Source organism: Phytophthora infestans, genomic scaffold (assembly GCF_000142945.1).
Source record: "Phytophthora infestans T30-4 supercont1.1 genomic scaffold, whole genome shotgun sequence".
Lineage (NCBI taxonomy): Eukaryota > Oomycota > Peronosporomycetes > Peronosporales > Peronosporaceae > Phytophthora > Phytophthora infestans.
Genome location: NW_003303758.1, coordinates 3,810,689 through 3,833,086, shown reverse-complemented (window position 1 = coordinate 3,833,086; position 22,398 = coordinate 3,810,689). Strand labels below are relative to the sequence as shown.

Below are 22,398 nucleotides of genomic sequence, written 5' to 3'. Positions count from 1 at the left end.
GTTCAAAGTCCCCCTTCCCGAATTTGGACCAGAACTCCAATCCGGGATATCCGCTCTATTTTGCGTGCACTACGTGCGAATAGAGATTGATGTTCATCTAGCACTGGCTGGCCTATCCATCGCAGCGCTATGTAGTACCTGTGATGTTATCTTAAACAATACACCCTGGCGTTGATGCCGAGAATTACCCGAATATTACTTCGTCGAGCGAGCCACATAGCCCCAGCATAGGAAAGTGTTCGGCAAATCAGCGATATGGTTGTTGAGCGACTGTCTGGTAAAACGAAGTAAAACCTTTCGGTGATCAGAATCGAAGGAGTTGCGCATGCAAATATATTTAAGCAGGAAATCTGTAACTCTTTTAACTTCTCCGGTACCCCTCCTCGGCACCGGATTGTTCTGAAGATTTGGGCATATCGTCAAAATTTAAAACTGAATAGCGACGCGGAGCTTTGCAGCGGAGCGCGACTTTGGGTTGTGTCGCTGCGCGAGTGGGGCATCGAGACAGCATTGCGTCTGGGCCGTTTAAGGGTAAGACGGGGCTCATTCCTTGAATCGTTATAGTGATGAGGATAACTAGGCGTTCCCGTTCAAACTTAAGTATAAGTAGCCCGGCGGTTCCAGCGCTTGCCATGACGATCAACAAGTTTAAAAAAAAACTGATCCGCCACGTGGGTATCTTACTTGGAATCACCACTGCTCGCACATAGACAGCTATATTTGGCGTTGTCGAGAGTGACTTTAAGGAAGCCGATCAAGATTGCTGTGGATCCAGATATCATTGATGAAAACGTACACACCAAGCATATTGTGCTCAGAGGGGTCTTTAGGACGCAAAATTGGAGGATTATGTAGTACGAATAATGGATTTAGCTTTGATTTCGGTATCCTTTTTTAATCCGCTCATAGCGCTAGTCCTAACCGCTTCAAACCAGCTGATTATTCAAAGTCTTAAAATGCATATGCAGGTTAGTTTGACTTAGTGTTTGACTACTTTTGTTTGCTACAGAGGTGGACGACAAATCGTACGGAGAAATAGCCAGTGCAAAATACATATTAACCGGTATATTTAGCACCGATCTCACTGATCTAACACGCTCTATTCATGATATTAGTCAAGTTTGCCGCTTTTGCGTCATTTGGTTCACTGCGATCATATCGCGCACCTTCTTCCCATTGGTCCAAAATGTTTTTTTTGCAGTTGCAGGTCCAAGCTATCATAGATAATATCTGCGGCCAGAGATTCATTCGCCCAGAGACGGACAAGGCCGACGCCACAAAGAAGAAGCGCAAGAGCACCAAGTGCACGTAGGCCACAAGGCGCTCAACACCCCACAGTACGTATGTCTCGCGCTCTTTCCCTCGCTCTATCTAGCGCGGTGATCAGCATCCTCATTTGCCTAAGTGGCTGCTGATTGAGCTTGATCCCAAGAAACGTGACTTTAAGAAACCAGCTCTGGGGACAGCAATCAACGAAGCATGAAATTAGACTCAGTCAGATGAACTAAGCTAGAGCTTGCGCTTTTTTTTTAAACATAACCAATTTTTGTGTTGATTTCTGTTTTTTTTACAGCTGAGCTACACTGCTTTATACACGAAAGGTCTCGAAGGCTTGCTAGCATTCGACAAGGTGACACACGCGCTGCTGGTGACGAAGGCGAAGGAGGCGTCTCTCGTGTGGTCATCTGGCATCACCTGTCAGAGGGGATACACTCGACGTGCTCTCTCTTTGGCTGCTAGGAGAACCGGCCACACCTTGGTCAGCTTCAAAGGCCATCATGCCCTCCGCGTCGGCCATGTTCTCCTTCCCCGCAAAATGGAGTGTGGTGTATTTAACACAGTTTACCTTTGGTAATATATACATCATGTAATTATAAAGACTTACGTTATTGCGTGCGCGTTCAAACAAAGAACCGAGCGCGGCAATTTCGAGTAGAACGCAAAATAACGTTGGGTTAAAGATGCCGACTTCGCGTCGTATGTCCGGGTGCATCTAGAAGAGGCATTAATTCTACAAAAACTATCATGTAAGTTTTGAATAATATATGGAAGCATACAAACTCGCCTACATTTTAAGGTGCGTGTGTTGCAATCAGAAGTTGCGTGATTTTGGGTATTTAGAAGCCACGTCAATAATACATGTGAATGCGTACACCTGCTTATGATCCGACAAATTGAGCACGGTCATTGCGCTTCAAGGGAGCATTGTTGAGCTATGGTCGCTCTAAGTCACAGATACTCGACAGGTGCAACTCACCCTAGGAGGTCACAGCTCAACACCCAGAATGAACTAATGCATATGCGACTTACGTTATTCTACATAAGTCACTGTTAGTGTGACGGAGAGCCGCGACAGCCTCTTGGTTGTTCAGTGTGAGAATTTACCCTTGGGTGTATTAATTCTCTCATTTCTGAGTGAAGAATCAGTTGTAATTGGAGAATCAGGTGATTCTCAGTAAAATGTGTGTGTGTGTGGGGGGGTACAATACGGTGTACCCGTGCTACATGATGAGTGACCGACCACTCTTGCGGATACCTGGTACACGGCAACAGGGCTCTCGGAGCCAAAGTGCATAACTACATAAATCCACTATTTGCGATATCTAGTTTGTATGGTACCAAACTAATTTACTTATAGAAACATCAGTCTTACATCTACTCGTCTAAGTAGCAAACCGCTTTCACTAAGACCTAGAACACGTGAGCTAACGCTCACCTGGGTAGTAAACACCCTTAACCACTTCCTCTGTGCAAGGTGCTATGTGATCCCGTCACAGGATGTGTGGCATTCAAAGGCTATGCAAGCAGGCAGCAATACACCCTTTCGCCTTCAAAATGGCGACTTCGTAGTTCAAGATTACAAAATGTAGTCTGAAAATCGATCAAAAGCAATTCAAACAGCTCAGGGAATATGACAGTTGGTTAGATAGTACAGGTCTTGATCAATAAACACTTTGCGCGATAATTACCGTCTCGTTTGCCGTCTTTATTGGGCTGCTGCATTCACCCACCATCATTACGACTAGCGGAGGTGCCACGACTTTTGCCTGTCACCCATGGTGAACAATTGACGGCGTTAATGGCGCGATGCTCCAATCCAACAAGTGAAATCAAAGCGTTGGCCCCTTCTTTTCACCATGACAGTTTAATTTTACATTTTGCCACATTGAACTACGAATTTGTCATTTTGAAGGTAAAAAGATATAGGAGTAGCTTGGTTGATAGGAAAGCAACGCACCAACACCCCTTCCCCGTTTCAGCAAGTCTGGGATTGAGAGGGAAACCTCGAAGGCGGCAACACCCTTTGATCAAGGACAAGTATACACTAACTACCGTTTAATAAGGTGCAACCAATTATTCCGGCTTACAAAGCGCAGCTAAACCAGTATACACGATTTTTGTCGCAGCAATAGTTTGGGGGTATGCAGCTGTTAACCCCTTGAACCCGAAGGCTTTTCGCTCCCCCCACCGACCGAATTAACGTGTATAGCTGGGGTAAGGGTAAACATACTGAAATGAAGTTTTAACGGTATCTTGTATGATTGTGTCTTTTGGAAAGACACAAAATATACCTACCCTCTAAGAACTGACTCGCATACAAACGTGTATATTCACGATATTGATCCTGGAAATCTATTTTATCATCTATCTTGTATGGGATAAGTAATAGACACGTGGCTAGCACACGCCAAAGCCAGAATCGTCCCATAAATAGCTTGATGGCTAGAGCTGTATAAAAACGCCAGTAGAAAGTACAAATAAGAGTATACAGAAATCAAGAGAAGTATAAGGACGCAACAAAGGTTTAATCCTACGTCTCGGACGCACGCGCACGTTTTGACTGAGGTGAGATATCTACGTCGCTGGGCACCTCGGCTCCCACTTCACACACTTCCGCGTTCAGTGACTCCTTCGCCGGCACACGCGCACGGATGTTCGTCTTCCAAACCATCTTCGGTAGAAGGGTGCGATTACGCCAGGCTTTATGCCAAATCTCGAAGTAAGACATGAGAGCACCATTGTGTCGGTGCCGAACCTTATCGCACAGGAACACGTGCAACGCCTTTGGCTTCTTGGACAGCGTCGTCAGTTTACAGTCGCTGCAATAGATAGAAGAGTCCCCGCCGTGCGCACCATCGGTGCCTTTCAAAAGAGAGCACACCGTACAGGAAGTGTAGGACCGTATTCACCATTATAAGGCCTAGGATAGAGTTCCAGCATAGAAGAAGCTGGGCGTTGCTCATATCGCGTCATCAGATAGTCATTAGGGGTCCTCTTGGACAGCGAATTCCATCCAGTCTTTGCCATGTTCTTTAGAAGTTCACTGGGTATATTGCCCGAAGACACAGCCTCAATACCACCTACAGTTCTCAGGCGACTGGGTCAAATGATATCTCAGACCGGGTAGACCATCGTCATCAAGCCCAATCAAAATTTCACTGTCCCAAGTCAATTCTTCCGAGCCCCATCCTGTTCCCTCGTCATTATCTCCATCCGAATCGAGCGATGCGCAAGCAGAACGGCTGATAGCCAACACCGACTCACCTCGGCGATCTACTAAGCCCATATAACAGTACATACAGGTTAGACAGAGCGGATAACTTGTACATACGTGTTTGTCCAACCTGGTTCATAACTCGCTGTATCTTCCTTTGTTTCTTCGTCCATCTGGGTAGCACGAAATGATTCGGGAGAGCAACTTTCAGCAGTATTCAAAACTGAGGTTTTCACGAAGGTTTGACTCAGGTTACGTTGTCCCTACACTACGATCAGAAATACAAGTTAGTATACCATTCTTATGTTGTACATGTATGTAGAGGAGCTTACGGCTGTTGACACTGTCGTCGTCGGAGCTGATGACTTCGTCAACACAGGACGTATCATGAGAAGAGACACATATAAAAAACAATCGACTGAGGGCCCGGTAGCTCATAAGAATTATTCGCAGCTACTGGCGTTTCTGCGATGTCGCCTGATGTATTTTCTGCCCCACATACATCATAAACAGGTTTGTATAATGCACAAACGTGTATGTACATCTTGTTGGTCAAACCTCCGTCTAAACGTGCCACGTCTTCTTGAAGACATATGCTCGGCATCGGTCGATGTTGCTTGCTGCTGATTACCACTGAATATGTATTGTCAGATTTTTTTTTTTTCTTTTGAACAAAAATGCAGCACACTACCTTGGTTTTCGGGTCGTGTGGTTGCGTTTGTAGGCCGGCCCCGCCTATCAGATTTCTTTGCCTGAAGTGCCGCTACATATCCACATGTGTAACGAATGTCTAGCAGAATTACAGTTAGTTTCACAAGTCCTACCGAGGTCAGCCTTGTCGAGAAACCGCATTAGTTCCTCTTCTCCGAAAAACTAGTCCTCCCCACGCTTGTCTTTCTTGGTCTTCCCAGGTTTCAGGTACGCGAAGTCGACTGACAATCCGGTAGGCTTCTTGCAAACCATCTGGCCTTCGTAAGTTCTTTCCGTCGTGCTTGGAAAGCCATTGTGTGCCGCAGCACCGAGACTAGTGCCCTTTGCAGCGAATCTTAAACTGACAGCAAAAATCAGTGGTGCTCAGTAACGTCATGGTCATATTGCATATGCGTTGTGTGAGTTTGATTTGCTACGCGCTTTCTTGCCTTTTTAATCGTATTATTTTTGTCGAACTACTGGGGTTCAAGGATACATTACCTACCCCTCGTTCACTTGGAAACTGTAAAGACGCTTACAAAAACCAAGTATAGCAATCCTTATCGTGGGCCGTATACGTTAAGATTTGATGGTAGCGTGTACGGTCCAGGGTCTCGGGTTTGAGTAATTAAAACGCTCTATTTTTTAGTACAGAGAAAAACGAGCCTCAGGAAGCATCTCCGAAGAGGATGCCATAATTTTATTTTTTAATTTTTTTCTGATAAGCTTTTCTCCTAATACTTATATAAAACAAGTCAGCACCTCTATGTACGAGTCAATGAACAGCTTATACCCTATCTTACCGTCTGATCTGTCAGTCCGTCCGAGGCTAGGGTTAATAAACTCACGCTAATGCGGCCGTTCTACTGGCTGCGAGCGCAGTGAAGGCGGCCCTAACTGGCTAAAATTAACATTATGAGTTGCACATATTGTATGTGGACTACACATCGTACTTAAAAGCACTGTTCAAATTTCATTTTGCCCCCATTTTTAAAACAGAAGCCGCAGAGCGCCACGCTACTCAAGGTACGCTGCGTGTATGCATGTTAGCTAACATTAGTAGTCATCAAGACACACATACACAGATAGTTCGAGGTTCCTGGGGCTGCTTAGGGGGTAGCTTATAACTTGCGGGATTTTATCCTGCAAGTATGTGGCCGTGCTATGGGGATTCAGTTCCAGAGCTCTCTGGGTTCTTGGGGCTTTATCCCACCGCCCACTCTGCGCGAGAGCACATTTGGTACCTGGTCCATTGACCGCAAACCCGACAGCGAACCAGTTGAGCCGGTCGTTAATGGTTATTGATGGGCACGCACATTGCGTGCGTGCAGTTGGTCAAGAGGGTTACCGTAACTGGCCTCTTTTAACCGACAGATGGGATGGGGGCTGTAATAGCCTATCAATGACCAGCCTTTGCAATTAACGGCCGCCTTTTGGCAAAAGGATATCGCACCTCAAGCTACAGTACTATCCGGGGGCCCAACCGTAAAGATTCGACTGCACAATTCACAAACTTAAACCGCTCCGAGCCTTACGGCCCGTGACTGTGGGATAAGTGATAGGAGATAACCTTGATGGGAGGCAAGCAATCCCGGGTGGTACGCAGATGGCCAACGTCCTACTGTATGAAAACCTATTACTACATGTCGTGTACTTTGACTGTGTCTAACGCGTCAAGCTTTCGTGCTCGCAGAACTATCGCTCGGACTAAACGAAAGAGGACGCGCGAGGAGCTCGAGGACGCCCTACGCGAGAACGAACGCATTAACGCGACACCCATGCAAGAGGAGAAGGACGCACGGAAACGACGTTTGAACAAGCGCAGAAGGAAGCGCTACGACATAAACAAAGCGCTGCAGGCCCTCAGCGCTCACCAAGATGTGACAGAGGCTATGGAGGTTACGGAAGACCGAACAGTATCTTGGAAGAGCGGGGGGGGGAGACAGAAGCGTCTGATCCAGCGGTACACCAGCGCCGTTTTGCAGCTGAAATGGAGGCGGCGTATCAAGCCGGAACCGAGGATATGGCAATATTTACAGCGCCTGTCGTATCTGAGCTAACGGTTTAAGATAAGGCCCATGTCTCGGCTGCGCAGCGGGCTCGGGAAAAAGAGCTAGCAGGACGTTGTCTCAGGCAGATCGTGAGCGTACACGCGACGCACAGAGAGCTTGCACGAGACGAGCTAATATGTCGCTCTCTCACCGTGACTAAACGAGGAAGAAAGACGCTGAGCGCAAACGCGCCCGGAGAGCTCAGTTACGCGGTGACGAGCTTCACGAGCAGCGGGAGCGGGATAGACAGCAGCAAAAAGCAAACAGAGCTGAGCTGAGTGAACCAGACCGGGAACCCGTACGCTGTCTAGACCGCCTGCAACATGCGAGTCGACGGGCACAGATGTCGGGACAGCAACAGGAACAGGCACGCGAGCTCAACCGTCAGCAACATGCGCATTGGGGAGCAAACCTGTCGGACCAGCACATGGTGGCTGAACGCGAGCTGGACCGACAACGGCATGCTCATCGACGAGCGGAGCAGACAGAAGACGAGCGCCAGTACGAGCTCGAGCGGGTGCGCACTCGACGACAATGTGTCTGTCATGGGCATGCTCTTATTTCCCTCGAAGACCTCGACGCATCAAAGATTACGGGCTACGACGTGTTCAATGGTCGATACAAGCTCCAGGCTACAACGGTTTGTCCGATCTGCAATGCTTGGAAGTGGCCTGGGGAGTCTGCGATATCATGCTGTCTGGTAGGCAGGGTAAAGCTGCCTCCACTGCACCCCGCGCCACCAAAATGGCTTCAGCTGTACGGAGATCCCGAGTTTCGCCGTCAAATCCGTGCCTACAACCAAGCTTTTGCATTTACATCGATTGGTGCTTCGTGCTCAAACCGATCGTTTCAAAATGTACATCAAGGCGAAAGCGTTGCGGCTATACACGGCGTGTACACATATCGCATTCAAGGGGCTATGGGGCACTACCCAGGGTCTCTCCTCCCCCACATAGACCGTCGGACAGGCGCGCGGGTAGCTCCAATGTTTGCACAGATCTACCTGTGGATCCAGACATGCAACGCCGCGCGGAGCGACGTCTTGGTATATTCGCGGATCTGGATCGTGTTGCACTACTAGACATCGAGAAAATGATGGCAGAGCACAACCCATTGGCGCATCGGTTCCTCCACTTTGGGCAGCAAGTGCGTCAACACGACACGGAGGCTCCAGTATACTTGGTGTTCCGTCTGCATGACAACTCCGCGCGACCGCGGACTCATAACCGCCCCACTGTGTCTGAAGTGGCTGCGACTCGCATTGAGGATGGCAACCTGGCTCAGCCTCGGGATCTACTACTCTTTGCACGCGATCAAAGACTGCTACGTTTGTACGAGACTCACGCCGATTACGATCCACTCCCATACCCGCTTCTCCTTCCATATGGAGAGAAGGGATGGACCTACACAGACGAGTTCGCGGGTGGTGCTGAGTATCGAAACAAGAAGGCGATGTCGCTTCGTGAGCACGTCGTGTTCCGTCTCCACCAGAAAGTGGATGATCAGTCCGCTCTCCACCAAGGTGGGCGTCTATTTCAGCAGTGGTGTGTAGATCAGCGTGCAAAATGTGAGCAAGAACAGCTTCGCTGGGTGGCCGACAATAAAAAAAACTACGCGCCGTTCAATACAGGGGTGTTCAATATGCTTTGCTCAACGAAGATACATTGGCTCTGGCGGAAGGAGAAGTACTGCTGTCGGAATACGACCGAGACCAGAACAGATTGATGCACCCTGACCGAGATCGAGGCAGCAGAGGACGACCTACCCACTTTCTTAATCAGGTTGACAAGCGTATCATACTACCGGCTTCGCACCTGGGTAGCCCGCGGTCCATGTACAAGTCGTATCAAGATTCGATGGCAATTGTTCGGGGGTATGGACGACCCGACGTCTTCCTGACTGAAACGTGCAACCCCAAGCGGGACGAGATTCTTGAAGCGATACCACCCGATATCCAGACGGCTCAAGATTGACCAGATATCGTGGCTCTCGTTTGGCAGCAGAAACGGCAAGTGACGCTTGACTATTTAAACCAAGGCGTCCTGGGGCGTGTGCGCGCGCGAATTTACTTTGTCGAATTTCAAAAACGAGGTCTCCCCCACGCTCAAGTATTGATTATTTTGCCTGACGAAGACAAACCTCGAACGCGCGAGATCGTAGACAAGATGGTATGCACTAAGATCCCAGATAACGATAAAAACCCTCAGCTGTATGAGACGGTCATGTCATGCATGCTCCATGGTCCATGCGGGCCTGCAAGCCCTTCCTGCGCGTGTATGAAGGACGGCAAGTGCATCAAAGGGTATCCGAAGCCCTTAGCAGAAGTTACACAAGACAATGCCAATGGATATCCAGTGTACAGACGACGTCGACGGCAAGAAGGTGTTCTAAAGTTCAAAGGCAGAGAATACGATAATGCTTCGATCTACCAGTGGGTTGTACCGTTCAAACCCGTACTTATCCCAGAAGTACAACTGCCACATCAATGTGGAAGTGTGCACGGATATAACTGCGGTTAAATACCTGTACAAGTATGTGTACAAAGGACCCGACATGGCTATACTTACTGTGGAAGAAGTTCGAGGAGGGCAGCAGAGTGCGCCTCGAGAGCCAAATGAGATTCTACGTTTCTTGAGCGCCCGTTACATTTCTCCGGTGGAAGCTTGCATGCGACTGCTCGATTTCACGATTCAGGGGAGAAACCCATGCGGTGACACAGCTAACAGTTCATCTCGAGTCAGGGCAGACGGTTGGCTTCCGCGAGACAGAAAACGCGGAGGCGGTTTTGGAACGTGGTAGTCACACGATGCTGACCCAATTCTGCGAGCTATGTGCGAGTGCAGAGCCTCAGAATCATATTGCCAGAACGATGTTGTATCAGGATACCCCCAAAGCGTTCTGCTGGAAAGCGCTGGAGAAAGGGCCAAGTTTTAAATAGTAAACTTGTGTTTTAAAATCACCAAGCCGTCACGTACACGCTAACACCTCAATTTTCAGTCAACTCATATGGCATACCGGTGGTTTGGGCATTGAACGCAACGTCGTCTCGGGAGAAGTGAACATCATATAGACCGCGAAACATTAGAGCCCAATGCTCGCCACTAAGCGCTCGTGCTTTCTCACGTGGTGTTGCGACCAGGTTGGGAAAGTAGTTATCGGAATCGTGTGGGGCTATCTTAGCATCACTCATCACATACTTTACAGTCATCTCAGCTCCATTTACGCGAGCATACATGCGTCTTAACGTAAGAAGCGAGGCACCGTAGTGCTCACCTCAAAGCTGTGATGTGGTAAATAGATAAACGTCCGAGAGAAGTCCGTATTCCTGTAAACGTTCTCCGGGTACATTTGAATTTCATCTTGAATGATGCGTCAATTCAGAACAAAGGTATCTGGTTTCCTCACAGCGTAGCGTTGGGATGCCTTCGTGGCACGCCTACCAGGAACGGCTGGGGCATTCGTCCCACTCCCGACCTCGGTCAAGTCTGACTCGCCATAGTCATTAGTGAGCGTGAAGACGCGGTGCTCGCCTGCACACCTGCTAAATGGAGAGGTGCGTACGGTCTTTGCGGCTGTCAAAGAGAAAGCGTCAGTAATGGTGCTCAAAGTCTGCACCAGCCGAGACGACAAGGTCAAACCTGTGGCCAACGGTATGGCGGGTGCGCAAAAGCCTCAAGCTCTCGTGTGCTAGCGGCTTGATGAATCATGGTGGCAAGGGGTTAATGATCGGCTTCGACGGCGTCCAAGAGCCTGATACATGCTTGCCCGCTCATGTCGACGATGTAGGTCGCCTGGCAGAGCAGGTCCTTCATCCGTCAAGGGCATGCCATGTTGGAGACCTTGCGGTGCTTGCAGTGCTTGCAAGCTTAGCGCAGATCTTGTACTACGAATGCAGAGCGGAGCCGCTAAAGTGGTACACGGGATATGGCTCCTGTTGGTTTATCATGTCTTGCTGAAGCTGTGCTGCATCTTCTTAGTTCAAGCTCGTACAGAGTTGATTCCAGGATGACGGCAAGGCCTTTCGAGACGGCGTAGAGATAACAGGACGTGGTGTAGTGTAGAAAAATGTTTTTTTTAATAGAGTGAACGGAGGCACGAAACGCTATCGCCGTACGAGCAATCGCTGCTGGCCAATTCCTCCATGCCTCGGTGGACATAGATCCATGAAATTGATTTAAAAAATGGAACTGGATAGGTATTATTGTACGTTTCTTTTGAATTTGTTATGGTCATACTTTAAACCACACGTACATTTACTCTTTTAGAGGTAAATCTTAATTTGTATTATTCAGAAGTCCTGACACCAAGGCATGACTCGCCAAAGAAGGGTCTTATTCAAGGAAAACCAATATCGGTAGCTAGATATATAGGGATTTCACGACCTCTGATTCCGAAAATGAGGTCAAATTTAGCTATTTCATATCAGTTTTACCTCTACTCTTTATTTTTGTGAAATCCACATGCCATTGACCAATAATAACACTTGCTTACTACATAGCCAGGTCGCCAGCTTTTTGAAACTTCTAAGGGGATGTTTAATTTGGGGGCAGGTCAACTGAAGCAGCTTTACCTTTAAAATCTAGTATTCAGCCGCATGCATCGATTTTATTGGATAACCGTTTTCTGGGGGCTTTTCACCCACTGCCGGCACCAACATCAAGAGTCCGCCGCCGCCACTGACAGCAGAAAGAGGCCGCCGCCGCCGCCACCGACATCGACAGCGGCACAGAGAGGCCGACGCCGACACCGACAGCAGCACAGAGAGGCTGCCACCGACACCGATAGCAGGATGAAGAGGCCTCAGCCTTCGACAACCGAAAGAGGTCGCCGCCGACACCGACAGCAGGAGGTAGAGGTCGCCAACGACACCAACAGCAGGAGGAAGCCGCTAGCGACAGCAGAACCAGCAGTAATGACAGAAGATTGTTTGGAAGAATTCAATGTTCTCTTGACCGTATTACTATCACTATTATTAGTAGTTGCTGCGATTGGTGAAGCTGATGGTTGAAGTTTGCGACGAATATTTCAAGGGACTTAACGGTGGGGAGCAACTACTTTGACGAGAACTACAACGCATCTGAGGAAGCTTTTTTACGAGCATTTCGAATGCGTCGTTCGTGTATCAAGCGCTTAGCTGGGTATCTTCGCCGGCGTTGGACTTATTACAATAGCCACGCACCTGAGAGTAACATGTCTCGCTACTCTTTTTCAAATGAAGTTGGCGTTGACGCTGCGCTACCTCGGCTCCCGCGGTTCGCTCGTTGAGGTGGCAGGGCAATGTGGAATGAGTGTCGCCACAGCCTCGCATTCATACTTCTCTATTTGCCGAGTGCAGTACGACGACCGTCGCCATCTTGTTCGTTTTACTACTTCTACTACTGCATTGAACCCGTACCTCCTCTGCAGCTCATTTTAAGTCTCTCTTAGCAACGGGCGCTTCAGCCTTCTTCATCGTCGCCTCATTTTGAGTAGGACTAACGCTAAGATAGGACTCCACGTCCGATATTGCAGCATGCGACTCGGTAGAGATCAGGGAAGGGAAAAAATAAATTGGTTTATCCACCGGAAAAAATTGCAATCAAAATGCTATATTGTAGGTACCGATGAGATTGCAATATAAACTGCAAAAACAACCTGCAATACTCAACTGCACTAAGTAATCGCGATTAACACTTGCTCACCATCGTGTGACTTCCTTATCGCTTTGGCAACAAGACGTGAGTTCCAGAAATCCTAGTTTACCTTGAGAAACATAATGGCTTCGAACATGCCAGGAGTCAGGCGGGATCGGCGGTCCGTCATCACGTATTTAGCTGCACTAAACAACCTCTCAACTGTTACGGATGTTCCTTTCATGAAGCTGAGGTTCTCATATGCCGTTGTCTTAGTCATTTTCAGGCGCTTGCGCTCTTGTATCTGGTGGTAGTAGTCGACCATTTCGCCGTGTACAATGCGTCTAGACGGGGGGGGCTGTTTTAACTTCAAACTGCTTTATAGCAGCTATCTCTCTGGTTGACAAATCTCTTGTGGTGTCGTTAAGGACCTTCGTTATTGCTGCTTCGAAGACAGGATCGTGCACAATGGAGGCGTTTTGTGCAAGGTGATGGCTCATCTCCGGATAGTCCTCCAGAATAGCGTCGAAAGTCCCGCGAGCAGAGCCACGGTGACATTCTTGTCTTGGAGGCCGACACGTAGTGTCGAAGTAGTACCTTATCGACGCGGGCATTCCGTCACGTCTGGCTTTATTTTTTGAGAGAGCCATTGTAGAGATTGGTGAGGTACACACAGGGAGTGTTTGTGTAGTGGGCCACACCATTACATAAGTAGGTAGATTTATATTACAAAAGTAGGTGCAGCAGCACACGGCTAGCGTGTGCTGAGCTGCCGTCATCCTATTGGTTGATATATGGGGGAGCCAGACCCATTATCAGCCAATAAGGGGTTGACGTGCATTTGAGTGGTCGGGGCAAGCTGCCCTGGACCTAAATAAAAACAGAGTTGATTTTCATTCAGACTAAGCACTTGAATTCACTATCGTGGAACTTGCACGCTTCCTCATTATAACGTGTAAGCTAGTAACGGACACTCTAGGCCCGTTACACCTGGTAGCACTTTGTAGTCCTTCCCAAGGCCAGACGTCTGAAGCTTCAGGGGCGACCCTGGAGCATGCTGCTTTCCCTCATCTCACTCGTGTCGAGTGGGAAGCCTTTCACCGCCTTGCGGCGGTGTCCGGTGAGGCTGTTGTCGCGTCGCTGCTGAGCTCAGCGACTCCCGATCAACAACGTCAAGCAGCTCAAGAGTTCATGGAACGCGAGCTCGCCGACGCGAATCCGCGAGCGACAACTCCCTCGCGTTCCTCGAAGAATGACATCGTCAAGTTGGAGACGTCAACCTACTCCGGTGAAGGAGCGAATCGCCTTCCGTTGAATCGCTGGTTTCGCGAAATCGACATCGCTATCGCCTCGAGGATGATCGAGGCGCAAGGAGCGAAAGTTAACTTCTTACTTTCCCGACTGGCCGGGAAAGCCAAGGAGTGGGCACTCGGCAAACCGGTCGTCAACAACGATGCGTTCTCCACCCTGGAGGCCCTCCAGAGTGATCTTCGTCTCGCCTTCGAGCCTCCACAAGACGAGTCCCGAGTGCGCGCAGAGCTCTTCGCCCTGCGACAAGGCAAGATGTCCATGCGCGACTACGTCCAGAAGACACGCCACCTCGCGTCCTGCATCGTCACCAATCCGATTGACATGGTTTTTCAAGTCCACGTCTTTGTGTTCGGCATGCGTGAAGGCATGACGCGATACTGTCTGACTCGAGCGGAGTTCTCCTCTCTCGAGGAGGCATTTGCCCTCGCACTTCGTGAAGACTACGTTGTGGCGGCGTCGTACGCGCGGGCAATGTCCGCGGAAGCTCAAGAGCCAGCTCCGGAGCCGATGGAGGTCGACGCGATTGACGCGTCGAACAACCGCCGTCGTGCAGTCCCTCGTGCGAACGGTGGTCGTCCCAGTCGATCCCTCACTTGCTTCCGCTGTCGGAAGGTTGGACATCGAGTGCCGCGCGCCCGCGCCAGTACTCGCGCATACCGTCGATGCCTCTCCTTCCGATCAGCCAAAAAAACGGCCAGGGCCAGTAGGTGCGGGGCGCCCTACTGGCTGGAATGGAGGTCCGGGTCCCCCGGTGGCAACCCAATTTTCTAGCCCTCGTGTGCTACACGCACACTTCAATGCCACCACAGCGTCGGGCGACTCAAGACTGATCATCATCAGCCTCCATGTCGCCGGCGCCCGACGTCCACTACGCGCGCTTGTGGACTCAGGAGCGACAAACAACTTCTTCCGCGAGTCGTGTCTGTCGACGCTACCCAGCGAAATCGCTGTCCGCAACGGTCGCGGACAGGTTGTAGTCAAGCTTGCTGACGGAAAGCTGCGCCACGTCGCGCGGCGCGAGATTACGTTGCCGTACACGTTCGACGGCTTTCGCAGCAATGACGACTTCCTCGTGATTGAGATGAACTACGCATTTGATTGCATCCTGGGCATCCCGTGGTTGTCTCGGTATCAACCAGAGATTGACCGGTTGGCCCGCTCGGTTAAACACCGCAGCGGTTTCGACGTGAGCGAGGTGTTCACCCACCTCCTGGTTGCCCAGAAGGACTTGCCCCACGTCACCGTCGTGGACCAGTCGTCCACGACGCAGGCTGTACACAGAGTGAGCGATGGCCCTCTCTGCACGGCTTGTGCAGTGCTGTTGCACGAAGGCTCCTCGCCGCGAGGCGAGGACAAGAACACGATGGCGGTCGAGCAGGGGCTCCCGCAATACGAGCAAGCGGTCGAGCATGGGTTCCCGCAGCGCACAACTGCGGTCGAGCATGGGTTCCCGCGGTGCACCACAGCGGTCGAGCATGAGTTCCCGCAGCACAATATGGCGGTCGAGCATGGGTTCCCGCAGCGCAACACAGCGGCCAAGCATGGGTTCCCGCAATGCAACACGGCGGTCGAGCGGTCGAGGCTCCCGTCACCCGAGCCGGTGGTCGAGCAGCTGGAGCTCCCGCCCAACGATCACGCGGTCGAGCAGTGGCCCCCGCGTGTGATCGGCACAGTCGAGAGTGAGCTTCAGTGCCTAGAGCGGGGTAATACATCGTCCAGCGAGAGTGATTCTTCCTCCTCGAGTACACACTCGAGGCGCCGAGCAAAGAAGTCGAAGCGCCGTCGTTTGAAGCCACGACGTGAAACTGCACCGAACGGCATCTCACAGACGGAGTCGGTCTGTGTCATTGAGCACGTGGGCGACGGCATGGGCCGTCAGCGCACCGTCGAACTTGCGTGTCCACCTCGCGACGCTCAATCGATCACCCGGCTTCCAGGTCTCTCCTGGAAGAACTTCCTTCGTGGTCTCAAGGTTGGCGAGGTTGAGCAGGTCTGCCTAATCACAGACACTTTGTCTACGCCACTCGAAGGGAACACCGTCAGTGATGACGACGAATCCACCCGTCCCAAGAGCGCCGAACCGACGTCCGCTCGCGAGGAGCGATTCGCAGCGCAGTCCTGGCAGTCCTTGCGCGAGTCTGGTAATCCAGTGTACGAGACCGTCCGCGAATACGCGGACGTCTTCCCCGATAAGATTCAAGCCGAACTGCCTGCCGATCGAGGCGTCCGCCACGAGATCGATCTCGCGCCCGGTTCGAAGTACTGTGTGACGCGGCAGTGGCCGCTGCTGCGAGACCAAGTCAAGGCCATCGACGACTTCTTCGAGAATCGCCGTAAAGCGGGTCACGTGCGTGAGAGTGTCTCTCCACATTCGAGCCCAACGTTCTGTGTGAAGAAGGCCACAGGCGGATGGCGCATCGTTCATGCCTTTAACAAGTTGAATGATGCGACCATCCCCGCGCAAACCCCAATTCCCCGGAAGGACATGGTGCTCGACACCATGGCGGGCAGTGTCGTCTTCAGCGCCATCGACTTGACCGACGGATTCTATCAGATCTTGATGAGACCGAGCGACATTCCTCTGACAGCGGTCAGCACCCCAAGCGGTATGCTCTGGGAGTGGCTTGTGATGCCACAAGGCTTGAAGAATGCTCCCGCCACGTTCAATCGCATGGTCTCCCATGTGCTGCGTCCGCTTCGAGACTTCGCACCGAGCTACTTCGACGACATCTTCGTCCACAGCCGCGCTGAGGGTGGTCTCAGCGCGATAGAAGTCCACTTGAGGCACTTAAAACAGGTCTTCCAAGTGATGCGCGAGAACAAGCTGTACGCGAACCTGAAGAAGTGTATCTTCTGCGCGCCGGAGATTCCGGTGCTGGGCTGCTTCGTGGGCAAGGACGGCGTTCGCGCCGACCCGGAGAAGGTGTCCTCTATCTGCGCATGGCCAACACCAAAGAACCCCACTGAGTTGCGTCAGTGGTTGGGACTAGCAAATTATCTCCACAAGTACACGAAGAATTACGCCGGACTGATCCAGCCCCTCTCATCACTCCTGAAGAAAGATGCCACATGGGTCTGGTCGCCCGCGCACCAAGCCGCCTTCGACTCAGAGAAGAAGCGCCTTGCTGAGACGCCGATCCTAGCTCTTCCCGACGACTCGAACCCATATCACGTCGTTTGCGACGCGAGCGACTTTGCCATCGGCTGTGCGCTGATGCAGTTTGACGACGAGGGGCGTAAACGGGTCGTCGTCTATCAGTCTCGACAGATGTAGCCAGCGGAGCGCAACTATCCTGTCCACGACAAGGAGCTTCTCGCGATGCGCTACGCTCTGATCAAATTCAGAGTGTACTTACTCGGCGAGCAAACCTTCGCAGTGTATACCGATCACGCATCGCTGAGAACAGCGATGAAGAGCCCTCATCTTTCCCAGCGAATGGCTCGCTGGTTGTCGTTCTTCGCCGAGTATAATTTCGTGGTTCACTACAAACCCGGCAAGAATAACATCCTTGCCGATGCTCTGTCTCGTCGTCCAGATTACGACCCACGCGATTCGCTGGGTCGACAACCGCTGCATAATGAAGACGACGACGATAACTGTGCTATGTGCTTGGCGTCGGGATTGAACCTGACGAGCGTGTCTTCAGAAACCCCACTCCGCGACGAAATCCGGACTGCGTATGAATTCGATCCGGTCTATTCGAGTATTCTGGAACATCTCCGCTCGCCCAGTGAAAAGACACTGAGTGCTTTGTCCCGCTCCACACGCCATCAGATCGATAGGTATCGGATTGAAGACGGGCTGTTAGCGTACAGCATCGATCGCTTCGATGCTTCGCGTGTAGTGGTCCCCAACGACCCTGACTTGCGCTCGCGGATCATCCACGAGTTCCACGATATCCCCCTTGGCGCTCACTTGGGCCGTGAGAAGACATTCGCCGCAGTGTCGCGCGACTTTTACTGGCCACACATGTATAAGTGGGTGCGCAAGTGGGTGAGGACCTGCGAGATCTGCCAACGCGTGAAACCGTCCGCGTCATCGCAGGCTCCCCTGCGTCCCTTACCAGTGGCCACCGAGGCATGGCGCTCGGTGTCGATGGACTTCGTCCTTGGCCTCCCACCCGACTCCGCCGGGCGCTCCGGTGTCCTGGTATTCGTCGACTGGTTCAGCGAGATGGTTCACCTCATCCCGGTCCCGGATACGATCACCGCGGCCGATACCGCGGTGCACTTCGTGGATGCAGTCTTCCGTCATCATGGCATGCCCGAGTCTATTGTTTCGGACCGCGATCCGCGGTTCACGTCTGCTTTCTGGACGAAGCTCTTCGAGCTATCAGGGACAAAGCTGCTGATGTCGACGGCCGCTCATCCGGAGACGGATGGCCAAACCGAGCGAGTTAATCGCGTCCTTGAGGACGTACTTCGCAGCTATGCGACGTCGTTCACGAGCTGGAGCTCGTTCCTCTCGCTTGCTGAGTTCGCGCTGAACAACGCGGTTCACGCGTCGACTGGCCTGACTCCTTTCTTCGTCAACAACGCTCGGCACCCTCGCGTTCCAGCTCCCCTCGCCGTGTGGCTCCACTCTGGGTGGGGGTGAAAGAGGCGACAACCACTTTGTGACGACTCCGGTTTCGAACCCACAACCGGTTACCATACCGGTTGCCGACAAGCCTTCTGCGCCAACACCGGTAATAGACCCTCAACCGGTTTCCATACCGGTTGCCGACTCCTCCTCGAGTGCAGCCTCATCTTCAGCGACTGTTAACGCAGTGGCACACGCCCAGGCCAGGAAGGCCCTGACGACTCCCCGCGACGCGGTGTCCCCTCTCGCCTCGTGGACGAATCGTGCCCTGATCAGTCCTGGCACCGCTAACGCGGTGTCTCCATCAGCGAACTACGCGCCAAAGCAACCGGCACGTCCGGCTGATAACACCGCTGTCTCAGACTTCCTCCTCCAGCGCCAAGCAGTCGCCCGATACGTCCGCGACGCGCTGCAGACGGCGGTCGACAAGCAGAAGGAAAACGCGGACAAGCGCGGCCGCAAACACACAGTAAAGTTCGCGACAGGAGATCGAGTGCTCCTGTCGACTTCAGGAATCAGAGACTCTGCCGTAACCAACCTCGGCGCGAGTAAACTCGCACCGTGCTTTATTGGGCCATTTACGGTGACTAAGGTTATTGGCGAGGTTTACACACTGGATATCCCCACGTCGCTGCGGCTACATCCGACGTTCTACGTCGGACGCCTCAAGAAATACCTGCCCGCTACGATTCCTTCTTCGACTCAGTCTCCTGAGCCGCCCGCGCATATAGCGGCCGCCCCGCCCGACGCGCGCGCCGAGCCATCGCGCCATTCACACCAGGCGCCTGCTCCACCGTCCCCGCTCTGCAGGACTACCATGTACCGCGGCGCTCAAGAAGCCTCACGCGCGCCAAGAGTTCCCGATTCGACTGACGAGTCTCAGTCGCAGACCTCACGGCCTTTGCAGCCGCGTCCTGAGCCTCCTACGCCTCCTGGTACGCCGTCCAGAAGCTCCCCGCGAGATCTTTCTCGCGGCTCCCAACCAGAACGTCAGTCGTATCAGCGGGACGGTCCCCCGCCGATTGTCGACTCAGCTGGCGAGATCCGCTGGATAGTCGAGAAGATTGTCGATCACGAAGACCCGTCCCGTTGGTCGGGGCAGCGCCATGTACCCAACCAGTCGCACGGCTCCCGCCGCGCGCCGCTATAGGGTACGTTGGCTTGACTTTCCGGCGGACCAAGATACGTGGGAGCCCCGCGCGAATCTCCTTCGCGATGTCCCGGATGTGATCCAAGAGTACGACTCCAGTCTTCCTGCGCCGGAGAGCGCCGCGAATAATCACGCGGCGGCCGAGAACGAGATCTCCAGTCTGCGCGACCACGCGTGATCGGGAACGACGCTGCTGGCGATCGCGCGAGCGCGACCGTGAACGACGACCCGAGTTATCGTAATCCCAACGGAACGGCGGAGATGCGCTTCGTCGAGATGAGTGTCGGCGCGACTAGTGGCGCTGGCCTTTTCGGACAGCGAGCGACGGTAACGCTGGATCCAGGCGTTCTCGCGATCACTGAGCGGATGCTCGGCGACATGGGCTCTCCACTCGTCCGTAGTCGGGCGAGACGACACACACCTCCTGCAGCCTTCAGCAACTCGCACGTAGCAGATACGGTCGTCGGCGTTCCAAGCGCTGTCGCAGATTCGTACACGCAGCTCGCCCAAGGAATCTGCTGCTGCTGCTGCTGTTCCATCGTCCGCGCCTGTTGTCTGCTGTGCAAGTCGTGCTGTACTTCTCCTGCGTGGCGTAGGATCTGTCTCGTCCCCGCCTCGTTCGTTCCTGTTGGCCACGATTTTCTTCTCGTTTCCCTTTTGATTGATTTGTTCTCCGCCCGTCGCTTATGTTGCGTAAGTGCAACTTTAAGAGGGGGGTGATGTAGTGGGCCACACCATTACATAAGTAGGTAGATTTATATTACAAAAGTAGGTGCAGCAGCACACGGCTAGCGTGTGCTGAACTGCCGTCATCCTATTGGTTGATATATGGGGAGCCAGACCCATTATCAGCCAATAAGGGGTTGACGTGTATTTGAGTGGTCGGGGCAAGATGCCCTGGACCTAAATAAAAACAGAGTTGATTTCCCTTCAGACTAAGCACTTGGATTCACTATCGTGGAACTTGCACGCTTCCTCATTATTACGTGGAAGCTAGTAACGGACACTTTAGGCCCGTTACAGTTTGTGCTTCTGCGACTGAGAGGATTCAGGAATGAAACTTTTGGTGCACTTTTGAGAAATAACCTATTCCGCAGGTAGACTAGTAATCTCTTCCGCAAACGCTATACCTTAAACTTGAAAATTTGGACGGACAAGACCTCGAAGGAAGATCTAACTTCAAGGTAGACTTCAAGATACTTCGTACTTAGCGCTAGATTATTGTAATTTGAATATTGCAATTTAAATACCCGATTGCATGCCTCCCCAAAATTGCAATACCAAACTGCACCTGAAGAGCCAACTGCAATGCATACTGCAATGGAGGATTATCGAAAAAATCGATGCAAATTGATTTTTTCCCTTGCCTGGTAGAGATTGCTGTATTCGCAAGTAAGACTGTATCTCCTAGGAGAGCTCGTAGCTCATCGGGCGTTCCCTCCATGATGGAGGGAATGCCCGATGAGAATCCTCGAATATATCACTGGTGCAGTTGTGCACCTCCAATTCGGCAGGGCGGACCATATCAACAGTGCCAGGGCATAACGTAAAGCAAAAAACAAACGCAAATCCAGTGCACTGATTTGTTTTTTTTGTTAATTCAGTACAAAATTTACGTCAATCTTCTGCATAATCTTGGCGTCAGACGCGCGAATCGCGGGCGCGCAACAGCGCTTCCGGTCGCGATAGGCATCCGGCAAGGCGGCAACGGTCACCGACCGCTTAACCCTCAACTAACTGAGGGTGATCACGTGCTTGTGCGATACGATAAGTTCCTCTTGGCATTCGCTTCGGTCGTTTCGCCTGCGTGAACTGGATCGGACACCAGCCAAGTCGATCAATTCTCGTGGTGCCAACATGATAGAGACCCATATCCAGCAGCTTCAGACTCAGTGAGACCGTTGAGTAGAAGCTATCCGTTACGATCAGGCGCTTCCTCGGCTGACCCACCAAGGCTTTCGATATGTTTCTAACGACAGCTTTTGGACCATGCCCCAACGGATCACTTGGCGTCTTCTTCTTTTTGCCGTCTGCCCCACAATAGATTTCCACTCTAAGTCGGATAGATACAGCATATCATGAGAGAGTGTCAGTGTATTCTTTAGCCTCCGGAATTGCGTATTCAAGGATGTACAGAATAATATGCAGCACCTTGAACAATATGCTGTATCTGCGCAGCATGTCATGTAGAACTTGGTGCCGTACTTGCTGGGCTTGTCGGGCATGAAGATTCGCATCGGATTGAACTTGCTGCGGTTCGGCATCATGCCTTCGTCGAACGAGATGACCTTACCCAAGCGATAACCACGGCGGAATGTTTTCTCAACAGCTTGCAACACAGGACGGATTTCCCAAGCTCTGTCAGCATGCGCTCCACCGTCATCATTGTTGTTGAAGTGCAGAAATTTCATGATCGGCTCGAAGCGATCGCGCTTCATGAAGCGAGAGAACATCCCGCGTGGAATGGCTCCATCTTCTTCAGTACTCCAGTGATTGGAGAGCCCGTC

General features: G+C 51.8%; 2 protein-coding genes across 2 annotated transcripts; both read right to left on the bottom strand.

Moving 5' to 3' along the window:
• Positions 1-3,811: 3,811 nt before the first annotated feature.
• PITG_00729 (uncharacterized protein) lies at positions 3,812-4,634 on the bottom strand (the record flags this gene model as incomplete). The annotated part of the gene is made up of 3 exons (XM_002909256.1): positions 3,812-3,981; positions 4,366-4,554; positions 4,613-4,634. The coding sequence occupies 3 exons, from the start codon at positions 4,632-4,634 to the stop codon at positions 3,812-3,814; spliced, it is 381 nt and encodes a 126-aa protein (XP_002909302.1).
• Positions 4,635-12,851: 8,217 nt separating this feature from the next.
• PITG_00728 (uncharacterized protein) lies at positions 12,852-13,536 on the bottom strand (the record flags this gene model as incomplete). The annotated part of the gene is made up of 1 exon (XM_002909255.1): positions 12,852-13,536. One exon carries the CDS (start codon positions 13,171-13,173, stop codon positions 12,970-12,972), a length of 204 nt encoding a protein of 67 aa, XP_002909301.1.
• Between the last annotated feature and the right edge of the window lie 8,862 nt (positions 13,537-22,398).